We start from the raw sequence: 15,228 nt of genomic DNA, 5'->3' as shown, positions 1-15,228 counted from the left end.
TAAACACCAAAACAGCTTGTTTTTCACTATGATTTTTCACTTTGATAATTCATGTTTTAGGTTGGCCTTCCAAGTTCGGTGACCTTTTAGACTTAGTAGCCATCTGAAATGTCCCGAGTGCCATATGTGCTCTGGATACTTACTTTAGCAGGTATACATGTTATAGTGAGAAATATTCTGATCTGAGAATTGAGTAAACTGGACTTGGATGATCCTTACCTTATCTCAAGCTCACATGTTCTATGACTCTTATGTTTGCTGCTTGGAAAATAGTCTATTCATGATTTCACTGAGAAGTAGCAAAGAGTTAAGCCATGACAGTGATTTGAGTTTTATACCTTAGCTTTCAGGATTCATACTGTTTTATCAAGTTTTTTTTTTTAATAGGTCGTTTCTTCCATGTTCTCCTACTCTTAACATTTTTAGGCATAATAAAACTTACTCATTCCAACCCTTCTCCTTCTAGATGAGATGAGTCTTTCAGGAACACCTCATTAAAGGTGTTAAATGTCAAAGCAGTTACCTTTATGAGCCATCATGCGTCGTTTGATTATTGTACCATCGCGAGTCATGATTAAAACCACTTAATGACAGTGTTTCAAGAATATTTCTGTGATGAAATTTCTGTGTGACAGCTGGGGACCCTCTGGCATTTGGAGGAGGTATTTGGTTTATAAGCAGTTTAATTGTGTTTGTCATCTAGAAAATAGTTCCCCTTACACAAGAAAAATTTTAAATGTCTTTGGTTTTCTTAATTTAGCAACATTAACGATGCTTGAAGCCATTTTGCCTTCGAATAACTTTTCCAACATTTACAAAGATTTGAGCAGACGTAATTCACATATTTCACTTCCCACTCACTTATGCTTCTACATTAGGGCCCTACGTCTCCTCACATGCCTGTTTATTATTTCCTTCTACATTCGAAAAACTTTTTCGAAGTAGCTTAAGGTGGTACTTGTTAAAAAGAGGATTTGGCACCCACATGGTGACTGAAAAGCAAAAGGAACAGAAAGAAAAAGTAGTTAGTATCATGTGTATGTCACATACACTGTTCCTTCCCTTTCCTCTACCTTCAAGGCAGAAGAGGTTGACTCGCTTCCCATTCTTCTCTGTGCTTTTTGGACTTCTGGCTTCTTTTCTCCTTCAAGGCTACTCTTGAATGTGAATGTATATTTTGCGGGTGGAGGAAGAAATGTGGGAAAAGGGTTTTCACGTTCCGTGTTCAGCAGGGAACAGGATAGAGCACTGAATAGAATAGTGAGGAAGGATGAGCAAGAGAACAACTGGAATGGAAGCAAGAAACTACTTTTCACTAACCCTTACAATTAAAGTAATGGTCAGAGAATTGGGACTGGAAGGGACCCAGTGATCTGTGATTATAGTACCTTAACCTAACAAATGCTCAAGGCATGAATATTCAATTTAAACTAATCTCATCATTTTACAGGAGAAGGAATGGAATCCTACAAAGACATATTACCCAGGGCCATTCAACTAGTTAGGTGCAGACAAGATCCTCTGATTCTTCTTCCATTAGAAGATTCTATAATGATTACTTTCTTTTTTGTATTTCCATCACCTGGCACAGAGTAGGTGTGAAATGTTGAGCTCAACTAACTGTGTTATTGTAGGGCTGGCGGCACTTACTAGGTCTCTGTGACTGGCAGTCTAATAGAGTATGGATTTTGGAGTCAGACCTGGGTCTAAATCTTAGCTTGCCTGTTAGCACTTGGGCAAGTTTCTTTATCTTTCTAAGCCAAAGCTTTCATATCTCAATAAATGAGGATAATAATAGCTTCCACATAGTGTTGTGATAACAAATGAAACAAGTTATTGGAAGTATTTAGTTTGGAATGTGACACAAATCAGAGGCTTTGGTAAATATTTGTGAAATGAATAAGGGGTGACTATTGCTGTATTTTATCTCCCTCACAGAGAGTCACCATACTTTACGTTTCAGGTGTGTCATAGTCTTTACAGATATGTATTCTTATTGCCATAGTTAACTGCAGTGTGGCTAACTTCTTTTTGTCTAGAAGATTCCTGTCTCAGCTACCTCACAGCCTTTTAATTTGTTTGATTGCAGACTAATCCATGCAGGACAGCTGTTAAATGGATTGGCAGGTCCGACTGTAATGAACGCAGCTCCATTCCTCTCCACAACGTGGTTCTCTGCAGACGAGCGGGCCACTGCCACAGCTATTGCATCAATGCTCAGTTATCTTGGGGGAGCATGTGCATTTTTAGTTGGACCACTTGTTGTTCCAGCTCCCAATGGGACGGCGCCTCTTCTTGCTTCAGAGAATAGCAGGGCCCACATTAAAGATCGCATAGAGACTGTATTATATGCAGGTATTTTAAAGTTTATTTTCTTCCTGTTATATTTTGTCTTTTATCCCCATCATCTTCACTCTACTTTTTGTATACCAGATCACTTCTTATGAAATAGAGGACTAATCCATACATATTCATATATGTGCTTTCCTTTCATATGATATGGAGATGTCTATTTAAAACTGACCCTTTCTTGGAAGTTATTAAGTTTAAAATGTATTATTGCTACATGTAAGTTTATTTCTTAACTTCGCTCTTCCCGTCCATTTACAGTTAAGCACTGTATAACACATTGTCTGGTGTCTTTTCTAGATATCAGTATAAAAAACTGAACATCATGATCCACGATAAATATTTGTTAAGCATCTGTTGGTAGGTGTTAAGCCCATTTTCTCCCTTGCAGTTTCCCTGTTATTGGCCATGCTCTCTAACCTTATAAACCTATATCACCCATGATTCATCCTTTTCATTTCCTACTCTCTGTATGTTTAGTCTATTAATAAGGGGTGTTGATCTTTTCAAAATATTCTCCTGGGTCCTTTCTCTTTATTTCTAGAGTCAAGCCCTAGTCCACTCTTAGATCTCCTTAAATATATCCCCTCTCCCCATGTGCCTGCTTATTATTTCCTTCTGCATTCAGAAAACTTTTTATAAGTGTTTACTGTATATCAATCCCAGCTAAGCACTGGGATTTGGTAAGATCACTGATGAGATCATTATAATACAAATAAGGATATACACAGCTTAGAAGGCCTAATTGACCTGGCTTTGGGGAGAAGTTGAGGAGTCAGGGAAGGCTTCACTAGGAATGTGATAATTAAAACTAAGAATTTCATAGGAGTTCACTGAATGTTCAAGCGGGTTAAGGTATTCCTTATAGAAGGAACAGCAACTGAGAAGGCAGAGAAGGTGTGAGAGAGCTCAGTATGTCCAGGGAACTGCACGTAATTTGCTATGACTAGAGTAGTGTAAATATGTGTTTGGGTATAGGTAGCAAGTGGCAGAAAATGAGACTGGAAAGATAAAGGACCAGATTATGATGAACTTCGTATTAGTTCATGTATTTACTTATTAATTTAACAAATATATTTTGAACTCCTATGTATCTGTCAGTGTGCTAGGCACTGAAGTGAACATGGTTCCTGACCAGACATAACTTAACAGTGTCCCAAAGGATACAGACAGACAGTTGTAAAACAGGGTGGTAAGGGCTATAACCAAAGACCTACAGTTGCTTTGAGAGCTCAGAGGAGAAGCACCTAACCAGATTTTGGTGGTCAAGTAGAGCTTCCTAGAGTTGCAGCATCTAATTTGGAACCTGACGGAAGAAAGAGAGTTAGCTAACTATAATGGGAAGAAGGAAGAATACATTAGAAAGACAGAGAGAACCATGGAGGAGAAGCCCAGTAACGGCGGGGAGAGCCTGCTGCATTCAAGCAACTGAAAACCCAGAGTGGCTTAGATCTGGTGAGAGTGGTGAGAGATGAAGCCAGAGAGGTAAGCCATACCACGCAAGCCTTCTAAGCAAAAGTAAAGGGTTTGAAGTTCATCATGTTGTAGGCAAAGGCCACACTCTGGAGAATTTTACACTAGAGAGTTATATAATGGAATTTACATTTCAAAACATTGGGCTGGCCAGAAAGTTCGTTCGGGTTTTTCCGGAACATGGAGAAACCCAAACGAACATTTTGGCCAACCCAGTAGGATTCACAGGGAGTAAAAGTGAAATTAGAGGTGGTGGCAGTAAATAAAGCATTTAACCCCCCTGTAGACAGCTCACACCTTTTTTTTTTTTTTTTTTGGGATCCAATGTTATTGCAGAATGCCCAGGAAATTTCGTATTTTCTGCTTACATTACTCTTCAGTCTCCCACTGTATTATATAGTAAAAGGCATGACTTTTTTTAAAAGTTAATTTAATTTATTTTTTTATACAGCAGGTTCTTATTAGTCATCCATTTTATACACATCAGTGTATACATGTCAATCTCAATCGCCCAATTCATCCCACCACCACCCCACCCCCCGCTGCTCTCCCCCCTTGGTGTCCATACGTTTGTTCTCTACATCTGTGTCTCTATTTCTGCCCTGCAAACCGGTTCTTCTGTACCATTTTTCTAGGTTCCACATATATGCGTTAATATATGATATTTGTTTTTCGCTTTCTGACTGACTTCACTCTGTATGACAGTCTCTAGATCCATCCATGTCTCTACAAATCACCCAATTTCGTTCCTTTTTATGGCTGAGCAATATTCCATTGTATATATGTACCACATCTTCTTTATCCATTCGTCTGTCGATGGACATTTAGGTTGCTTCCATGACCTGGCTATTGTAACTAGTGCTGCAGTGAACATTGGGGTGCATGTGTCTTTTTGAATTATGGTTTTCTTTGGGTATATGCCCAGTAGTAGGATTGCTGGGTCATATGGTTTAAAAACTATTTTTAGTTTTTAAGGAACCTCCATCCTGTTCTCCATAGTGGCTGTATCAATTTACATTCCCACCAACAGTGCAAGAGGGTTCCCTTTTCTCCACACCCTCTCCAGCATTTGTTGTTTGTAGATTTTCTGATGATGCCCATTCTAACTGGTGTGAGGTGATACCTCATTGTAGTTTTTTTGTTTGTTTGTTTGTTTGTTTGTTTTTTTAGAAATTTCATGCAATGTCTGAAACATTTATATTAACATATTTCCATACAAATACAAATATAAGATTTTTAGAAATTTCATGTAATGTCTGAAACATTTATATTAACATATTTCCATACATATTTCCATACAAATACAAATATAGGATTTTTAGAAATTTCATGTAATATCTGAAACATTTATATTAACATATTTCCATACAAATAACCCAATGAAAGTTTAGTATTAGTTGTTTTGTTTGTTTTTTTATACTGCAGGTTCTTATTAGGCATCAATTTTATACACATCAGTGTATACATGTCAATCCCAATCGCCCAATTCAGCACACTACCATCCCCACCTCACCGCAGTTTTCCCCCCTTGGTGTCCATATGTCCATTCTCTACATCTGTGTCTCAACTTCTGCCCTGCAAACTGGCTCATCTGTACCATTTTTCTAGGTTCCACACACATGCATTAATATACGATATTTGTTTTTCTCTTTCTGACTTACTTCACTCTGTATGACAGTCTCTAGATCCATCCACGTCTCCACAAATGACTCAATTTCGTTCCTTTTTATGGCTGAGTAATATTCCATTGTATATATGTACCACAACTTCTTTATCCATTCGTCTGTTGATGGGCATTTAGGTTGCTTCCATGACCTGGCTATTGTAAATAGTGCTGCAATGAACATTCGGGTGCATGTGTCTTTTTGAATTACGGTTTTCTCTGGGTATATGCCCAGTAGTGGGATTGCTGGGTCATATGGTAATTCTATTTTTAGTTTTTTAAGGAACCTCCATATTGTTCTCCATAGTGGGTGTATCAATTTACATTCCCACCAACAGTGCAAGAGGGTTCCCTTTTCTCCACACCCTCTCCAGCATTTGTTGTTTGTAGATTTTCTGATGATGCCCATTCTAACAGGAGTGACGTGATACCTCATTGTAGTTTTGATTTGCATTTCTCTAATAATTAGTGATGTTGAGCATCTTTTCATGTGCTTCGTGGCCGTCTGTATGTCTTCTTTGGAGAAATGTCTATTTAGGTCTTCTGCCCATTTTTGGATTGGGGTGTTTGTTTCTTTGATATTGAGCTGAATGAGCTGTTTATATATTTTGGAGATTAATCCTTTGTCTGTTGATTCATTTGCAAATATTTTCTCCCATTCTGAGGGTTGTCTTTTCGTCTTGTTTATGGTTTCCTTTGCTGTGCAAAAGCTTTGAAGTTTCATTAGGTCCCATTTGTTTATTTTTGTTTTTATTTCCATTACTCTAGGAGGTGGATCAAAAAAGATCTTGCTGTGATTTATGTCAAAGAGTGTTCTTCCTATGTTTTCCTCTAAGAGTTTTATAGTGTCCAGTCTTATATTTAGGTCTCTAATCCATTTTGAGTTTATTTTTGTGTATGGTGTTAGGGAGTATTCTAATTTCATTCTTTTACATGTAGCTGTCCAGTTTTCCCAGCACCACTTATTGAAGAGACTGTCTTTTCTCCATTGTATATCTTTGCCTCCTTTGTCATAGATTAGTTGACCATAGGTGCGTGGGTTAATCTCTGGGCTTTCTATCTTGTTCCATTGATCTATGTTTCTGTTTTTGTGCCAGTACCATATTGTCTTGATTGCTGTAGCTTTGTAGTATAGTCTGAAGTCAGGGAGTCTGATTCCTCCAGCTCCATTTTTTTGCCTCAAGACTGTTTTGGCTATTTGGGGTCTTTTGTGTCTCCATACAAATTTTAAGATGATTTGTTCTAGCTCCATAAAAAATGCCATTGGTAATTTGATAGGGATTGCATTGAATCTGTAGATTGCTTTGGGTAGTATACTCATTTTCACAATGTTGATTCTTCCAATCCAAGAACATGGTATATCTCTCCATCTGTTGGTATCATCTTTAATTTCTTTCATCAGTGTCTTATAGTTTTCTGCATACAGGTCTTTTGTCTCCCTAGGTAGGTTTATTCCTAGGTATTTTATTCTTTTTGTTGCAATGGTAAATGGGAGTGTTTCCTTAATTTCTCTTTCAGATTTTTCATCATTAGTGTATAGGAATGCAAGAGATTTCTGTGCATTAATTTTGTATCCTGCAACTTTACCATATTCATTAATTAGCTCTAGCAGTTTTCTGGTGGCAGTTTTAGGATTCTCTATGTATAGTATCATGTCATCCGCAAACAGTGACAGTTTTACTTCTTCTTTTCCAATTTGTATTCCTTTTATTTCTTTTTCTTCTCTGATTGCCGTGGCTAGGACTTCCAGAACTATGTTGCATAATAGTGGTGAGAGTGGACATCCTTGTCTCGTTCCTGATCTTAGAGGAAATGCTTTCAGTTTTTCACCATTGAGAATGATGTTTGCTGTGGGTTTGTCATATATGGCCTTTATTATGTTGAGGTAGGTTCCCTCTATGCCCACTTTCTGGAGAGTTTTTATCAGGAATGGGTGTTGAATTTTGTCAAAAGCTTTTTCTGCATCTATTGAGATGATCATATGGTTTTTATTCTTCAATTTGTTAATATGGTGTATCACATTGATTGATTTGCGTACATTGAAGAATCCTTGCATCCCTGGGATAAATCCCACTTGATCGTGGTGTATGATCCTTTTAATGTGTTGTTGGATTCTGTTTGCTAGTATTTTGTTGAGGATTTTTGCATCTATATTCATCAGTGATATTGGTCTGTAATTTTCTTTTTTTGTAGTGTCTTTGTCTGGTTTTGGTATCAGGGTGATGGTGGCCTCATAGAATGAGTTTGGGAGTGTTCCTTCCTCTGCAATTTTTTGGAAGAGTTTGAGAAGGATAGGTGTTAGCTCTTCTCTAAATGTTTGATAGAATTCACCTGTGAAGCCATCTGGTCCTGGACTTTTGTTTGTTGGAAGATTTTTAATCACAGTTTCAATTTCATTACTTGTGATTGGTCTGTTCATATTTTCTGTTTCTTCCTGGTTCAGTCTTGGAAGGTTATACCTTTCTAAGAATTTGTCCATTTCTTCCAGGTTGTCCATTTTATTGGCATAAAGTTGCTTGTAGTAGTCTCTTAGGATGCTTTGTATTTCTGCAGTGTCAGTTGTAACTTCTCCTTTTTCATTTCTGATTTTATTGATTTGAGTCCTCTCCCTCTTTTTCTTGATGAGTCTGGCTAATGGCTTATCAATTTTGTTTATCTTCTCAAAGAAGCAGCTTTTAGTTTTATTGATCTTTGCTATTGTTTTCTTTGTTTCTATTTCATTTATTTCTGCTCTGATCTTTATGATTTCTTTCCTTCTGCTAACTTTGGGTTTTGTTTGTTCTTCTTTCTCTAGTTTCTTTAGGTGTAAGGTTAGATTGTTTACTTGAGATTTTTCTTGTTTCTTTAGGTAGGCTTGTATAGCTATAAACTTCCCTCTTAGAACCGCTTTTGCTGCATCCCATAGGTTTTGGGTCGTCGTGTTTTCATTGTCATTTGTCTCTAGGTATTTTTTGATTTCCTCTTTGATTTCTTCAGTGATCTCTTGGTTATTTAGTAACGTATTGTTTAGCCTCCATGTGTTTGTCTTTTTTACGTTTTTTTCCCTGTAATTCATTTCTAATCTCATAGCGTTGTGATCAGAAAAGATGCTTGATATGATTTCAATTTTCTTAAATTTACTGAGGCTTGATTTGTGACCCAAGATGTGATCTATCCTGGAGAATGTTCCGTGCGCACTTGAGAAGAACGTGTAATCTGCTGTTTTTGGATGGAATGTCCTATATATATCAATTAAATCTATCTGGTCTATTGTGTCATTTAAAGCTTCTGTTTCCTTATTTATTTTCATTTTGGATGATCTGTCCATTGGTGTAAGTGAGGTGTTAAAATCCCCCACTATTATTGTGTTACTGTCGATTTCCTCTTTTATAGCTGTTAGCAGTTGCCTTATGTATTGAGGTGCTCCTATGTTGGGTGCATATATATTTATAATTGTTATATCTTCTTCTTGGATTGATCCCTGGATCATTATGTAGTGTCCTTCCTTGTCTCTTGTAACATTCTTTATTTTAAAGTCTATTTTATCTGATATGAGTATAGCTACTCCAGCTTTCTTTTGATTTCCATTTGCATGGAATATCTTTTTCCATCCCCTCACTTTCAGTCTGTATGTGTCCCTAGGTCTAAAGTGGGTCTCTTGTAGACAGCATATATATGGGTCTTGTTTTTGTATCCATTCAGCCAGTCTATGTCTTTTGGTTGGGGCATTTAATCCATTCACGTTTAAGGTAATTATCGATATGTATGTTCCTATGACCATTTTCTTAATTGTTTTGGGTTTGTTTTTGTAGGTCCTTTTCTTCTCTTGTGTTTCCCACTTAGAGAAGTTCCTTTAGCATTTGTTGTAGAGCTGGTTGGGTGGTGCTGAATTCTCTTAGCTTTTGCTTGTCTGTAAAGCTTTTGATTTCTCCACCAAATCTAAATGAGATCCTTGCCGGGTAGAGTAATCTTGGTTGTAGGTTCTTCCCTTTCATCACTTTAAGTATATCATGCCACTCCCTTCTGGCTTGCAGAGTTTCTGCTGAGAAATCAGCTGTTAACCTTATGGGAGTTCCCTTGTATGTTATTTGTCGTTTTTCCCTTGCTGCTTTCAATAATTTTTCTTTGTCTTTAATTTTTGCCACTTTGATTACTATGTGTCTCGGCGTGTTTCTCCTTGGGTTTATTCTGTATGGGACTCTCTGCGCTTCCTGGACTTGGGTGGCTATTTCCTTTCCCATGTTAGGGAAGTTTTTGACTATAATCTCTTCAAATATTTTCTCTGGTCCTTTCTCTCTCTCTTCTCCTTCTGGGACCCCTACAATGCGAATGTTGTTGCGTTTAATGTTGTCCCAGAGGTCTCTTAGGCTGTCTTCATTTCTTTTCGTTCTTTTTTCTTTATTCTGTTCCGCAGCAGTGAATTCCACCATTCTGTCTTCCAGGTCACTTATCTGTTCTTCTGCCTCAGTTACTCTATTGATTCCTTCTAGTGTAATTTTCATTTCTGTTAGTGTATTGTTCATCTCTGTTTATTTGTTCTTTAATTCGTCTTCTGAGGTCCTGGATCATCTTCACTATCATTATTCTGAATTCTTTTTCTGGAAGGTTGCCTATCTCCACTTCATTTAGTTGTTTTTCTGGGGTTTTATCTTGTTCCTTCATCTCGTACATAGCCCTCTACCTTTTCATCTTGTCTATCTTTCTGTGAATGTGGTTTTTGTTCCACAGGCTGCAGGATTGTAGTTCTTCTTACTTCTGCTCGACAGCTCACTCCTTTTAAAGAAAGAAGTTGAAATGTAAAAGTAAATAAGTAAATAAAACTGAAAGTAGGTAAAACATAAATTTTAAACTTTATTTTGGTTATATCATTCTTTTTATTGAAAGCTTAAGCAATCATTATATCTTTTAAATGACTGGATTTTAGGCATTATTGGTCATGTATTAATGCTCTACATCCTCTGCCTTATGGTTCCCATGCAGTCAAGCAGAAACCCCTACTCAAAGCTTCCAGCTATTGCTTCAGTGCTTTTGTGTTTTCCAGTTTGCCTCCCTGAGATAATGTCCCATGACCCTTCATTCCATTAAAAAATATTTTGCTTAGAATCATGATCTTAAGAGATTAATGACTCTTAAACTAAAATTATTTCAGACAAAGACATCATAAGTAAACTTTTGACCAATATATATAGGCCCACAGGTCCTCAACAATATACTAGCAAACCAAATCCAGTAACATAATAAGGCTTATACACCACCAGCAAATGGGATTTATTCCTGGAATGCAATTTGGTTTAACATTCAAAATTCAGCTAATGTAATATATTAAATCAATAGAATAAAAGAGAAAAACTATGTGATCATCTTAATAGATGAAAAACAAAAGCTTTTGGGAAATCCAGCACCCTTTCAAGATAAAAACACCCAACAAATTAGAAATAGACAGGAGCTCCCTCAACCTAATAATATTAGAGCATCTACAAAAAAACCCATAGATAAGATCATATTTAATGGTGAAATACTGAATGCATCCCCTCCTGAGATCAGGAACAAGACAAGGGTGTTCACTCTTGCCATGTCTACTTAACATTGTGCTGGAGATTCTAACCAGAATGACTGAGTAAGAAAAATAAGTAAAAGGCATCTATATCAGAAAGAAGGAAGTAAAGCTATCTCTATTGAAAATGACGTGATCTTGAAGACAGAAAATCCTCTGTAAGCCAGAAAAAAACTATTAGATCTAAAAAAACAAGTTTTAGGGTGCAAGATTAATATATAAAAATCAAGTGTATTTTACACATTTGCAATGAACAATCCAAACATGTAATTAGGAAAACAGTTCATTCGCAATAGCCTCAAAAAGAATAAAATATTTAGGAATAAATTTAACAATATAAGTGTAAAACTTGCACTCTGAAGACTATAGAGCACTATTGAAAGAAACTAAAGAAGACCTAAAGACATGGAAAGACATCCTGTTCATGTGTTAGAAGTTTTAATATTGTGAAGGTGATAATACTCTCTACATTTATCTACAAATTCAGTGCAATCTCAATTAATATTCAGCTGCCTTTGTTGCAGAAATTGGCAAGCTGATCTTAAAATCTGTATGGAAATGCAAGGGACTCAGAATAACCAAAACAACCTTGAAAAGGAACAAAGTTGGAGAACTCACAATTTCCAGTTTCAAAACTTACTACAAAGCTACACTGGTCAAGACAGCATGGTACTGGCATGATAGACATATAAATCAACAAAAGTGAGATTCCAAAAAATAAACCATTACATTTATAGTCAATTGACTTTTGACAACAGTGACAAGACAATTCAATGGGGAAAGAATAGTCTTTTCAACAAGTGGTATTGGAATAACTGGATATGCACATGCAAAACAATCAATTTGAATCCCTTCCTTACCCCATACATAAAAATTAATTCAAAATAGGTCATAAACCTAAATGTGAGAACTAAAACTATATAAACTTAGAAGAAAACATAGGAGTAAACCTTCATGACCTTGGGTTAGGCGAAGCCTTTTTATAAAGGACACTGAGAGCACAAATGGCAAAAGAAAAAATAGAAAAATAGGATTTCATTATCTCAAAATCTTGTGCTTCAAAATACACCATCAACAAAGTGAAAAGACAACCCATAGAATGGGAGAAAATAATTGCAAATCATATATCTGGTAAGGAACTTGTATCCAGAATATTTTTTTAAATTCTTACAATTCAACAACAAAAAGACAAACAATTCAATTAAAAGATGGGCAAAGGACTCGAATAGAGATTTCTTCAAAGAAGATACACAAATGGCCAAGAAGCATATGAAAAGTTGCTCATTGTCATTAGTCATTAGGGAAATGCAAATCAAAACCATAATGAGTTAAACTTCAACCCAGTAGGGTGACTATAATCAATAAAATGGAAAATAACAAGTGTTGATGAGAAAGTGGAGAAATTGGAACCCTCATACATTGCTGGTAGTAATATAAAATGGTACAGCCTCTTTGGAAACAGGTTGGCAGTTCCTCAAAATGTTAAACATAAATTACCATATGACCCACCAATTCCATTTCCAGGTATATGCCTAAGTGAGATGAAAACATACATCCATGCAGAAATTTGCACACAAATATTTGTAGTAGCATTATTCATAATAGCCCCAAAGTAGAAACAATCTAAATGTCTATTAACTAAGTGGATTTAAAAATGTGGTATATCCATTCAGTGGAATATTATTTGGCAAAAAATAAAGTACTGCTCCAACATGGGTGAATCTTGAAAACATTAAGTGAAAGAAGCCAGTCACAAAAGACTACATATTATATGATTCCATTTATTAGAAATGTCCATAGTACTCAAATCCATAGAGATTGAAAGCAGATTAATGGTTGCCTGGGGCTAGGAAATTTGTGGGGTAATGGATACAGAGTTTCTTTGGGGGATGATGAAAAAATTTTTTAATTGTGATGATGGTTGTAAAATTCATTGAAATATGCACTTTAATGTGTGAATTATATGTCACATGAATTATATCTCAGTGAAGCTGTTTACAAAAATGCCAGTAGTAAGATGGGCAAAGAATACAAACAAGGCAATCACAGAAGAAATACAAATGGCCAGTAAGCATATGGAAGATGCTCATTCATTGTTACTAATAATTAAAAGGACTGTAAATTAAAGCAATTCATTTACTTCTTGTTGTTCCTCAGATTGTCAAAGAATAAAGACATTATCTGTGGTTAAGTGTCTTATAGAAATATTGTACCTTTTGCTAAGAATATAGCCCTAGAATTAGAATTATCCTACTGAAAGGATCTCTAGAAATCACTTAATCAGTTTCCTTTATTGGCCCAGAAAGAGTAAGAGATTCATTCAATTTATAAGTTAATTAATGGCATGGACAGGTCTATACTCCAAGGCTTCCTGACTTTTCTACTAGAGTCATGCTTTTCTACTAAATTGGGCACAGTTAAAAGCTGGAGTTTCCATGTGCGAGAACTCTGGAGGGAATGATCAGGACTCCTAGAACCTTTCCTTCTGTAATGGTGCCAAACTAAGATGGTTCAGGTGTTCTTTTTACTTCTGATTGTTTAATAACCTACATTAGCTAGTCTTGTGTTTGTTAAATTTTGCTCTGTCTCCTGGTTTCTTTCTTTCTTTTTTTTTTTCTTTTTTGGATGCTTTCCTGTTTTGTTCAGATTTCCCATGTAGCCTATAAATTGAGTCTGTCCTACACAGTACATCAGAATATCCTGTCATTGATCAAACAAACTTTCTCCTATTCTGTTCTTACCAATTTTCTATTATATTCTTTATTTCTTAGGACCATGCTTATTAGACAGTCATCCTAGACCTGTTTAAAGATCTCTGTTATAGATAGTACTGTTGGTTTTTAATGTGTTTTCTCCAGAGTAACATTTGTTTACTGCCTCAATCCTCTTTCTGTGTAGTATACTATACCATAAGTCTACCATACTTATTTCCTTATGACTTCTTACCTGCTGAAAGTTATATTTTTATGTATCAGTCTTTCTCACAATACTGAGCTATTTTAGCTAGGCAAGTACTATATTTTGCTTATCTTTATATATCTAAAGCTTCATTGATGCGCAATAAATATTTGTTAGATAGATACTTGAGATATTGAACTTTTTGTGTTGTCTGATTAACATTTTACTTTTTTTTTTTTTTCCAGAGTTTGGAGTTGTCTGCTTACTATTTTCTGCAACTCTAGCTTATTTCCCACCGCGGCCTCCTCTTCCTCCCAGTGTTGCTGCAGCTAGCCAGCGGCTGAGTTATCGGCGGAGCTTTTGTAGATTATTAAGGTAAATATACTTAAAATCACTTAGTGGTTTTGACTAGCACCTTGAAGATAATTCCACATTTATCTAAGATAATTTAAGATAGTAGTTTTTCAACAACCTACTAATCAGGTTGTAAATAATTGATAAAATATTGATTAAATATTTTAGAGAGATTTCCTATCAGAAATCTATCTTTAAAAATTGCCCAGGACAGGAATAAAGACGCAGTTGTAGAGAATGGACTTGAGGACATGGGGAGGGGGAAGGATAAGCTAGGATGAAGTGAAAGAGTGGCACTAACATATATACAGTACCAAATGTAAAATAGATAGCTAGTGGGAAGCAGCCGCATAGCACAGGGAGATCAGCTCGGTGCTTTGTGTCCCCCTAGAGGGGTGGGATAGGGAGGGTGGGAGGGAGATGCAAGAAGGAGGAGATACGGGGATATATGTATATGTATAGCTGATTCACTTTGTTATACAGCAGAAACTGACACAGCATTGTAAAGCAATTATACTCCAATAAAGATGTTAAAAAAAATAAAATAAAATAGAAACAAAAAAAAATAAAATAAAAAAATTAAAATTGCCCAAAGCAAAAACCTTTATAGATTTTGCCTTCTCTATATACCACCCATATTTTAAAAATCAAACCTTTTGTTTAAATAATTTTCTTTTATAAGGAAACATCACATAATAGTATCTGTGAAATCATGTGTTTTATGTGTTTATTATATTTTTCCTAATATGAAGGTTATTTTTATTCATTATGTATTTCTTGATACACATTAAAATAAACAAGTGCTATTTAATACAAAGCAAATAAAATAAATAATGTTTATTTACATATCACCTAAAATCATCTTGAACCTCCAGTGGGATCATACTTTGAGAAACTTAATTTCTTATTTTACTTTATTTTATTGGTACAACTTAAAGGTAATTAGATTAAATTCTAC

General features: G+C 35.8%; 1 protein-coding gene across 4 annotated transcripts in view; it reads left to right on the top strand.

Annotated features, from left to right (window-relative positions):
• Positions 1–15,228, top strand: part of SLC49A4 (solute carrier family 49 member 4) — a 114,555-nt gene that overhangs the window by 23,737 nt on the left and 75,590 nt on the right. For all 4 annotated transcript variants that reach the window (XM_036851169.1, XM_036851170.1, XM_036851167.1 and 1 more), the window contains exons 3-4: positions 2,090–2,355; positions 14,162–14,291. In XM_036851169.1, coding sequence (XP_036707064.1) covers positions 2,090–2,355; positions 14,162–14,291 — 396 coding nt within the window. The remainder of the gene's footprint in view (positions 1–2,089; positions 2,356–14,161; positions 14,292–15,228) is intronic.

Source organism: Balaenoptera musculus, chromosome 4 (genome assembly GCF_009873245.2).
Source record: "Balaenoptera musculus isolate JJ_BM4_2016_0621 chromosome 4, mBalMus1.pri.v3, whole genome shotgun sequence".
Classification (NCBI taxonomy): domain Eukaryota; kingdom Metazoa; phylum Chordata; class Mammalia; order Artiodactyla; family Balaenopteridae; genus Balaenoptera; species Balaenoptera musculus.
The sequence above is the reverse complement of the archived record's forward strand: the minus strand, read 5'-3'. Positions and strand labels throughout refer to the sequence as shown.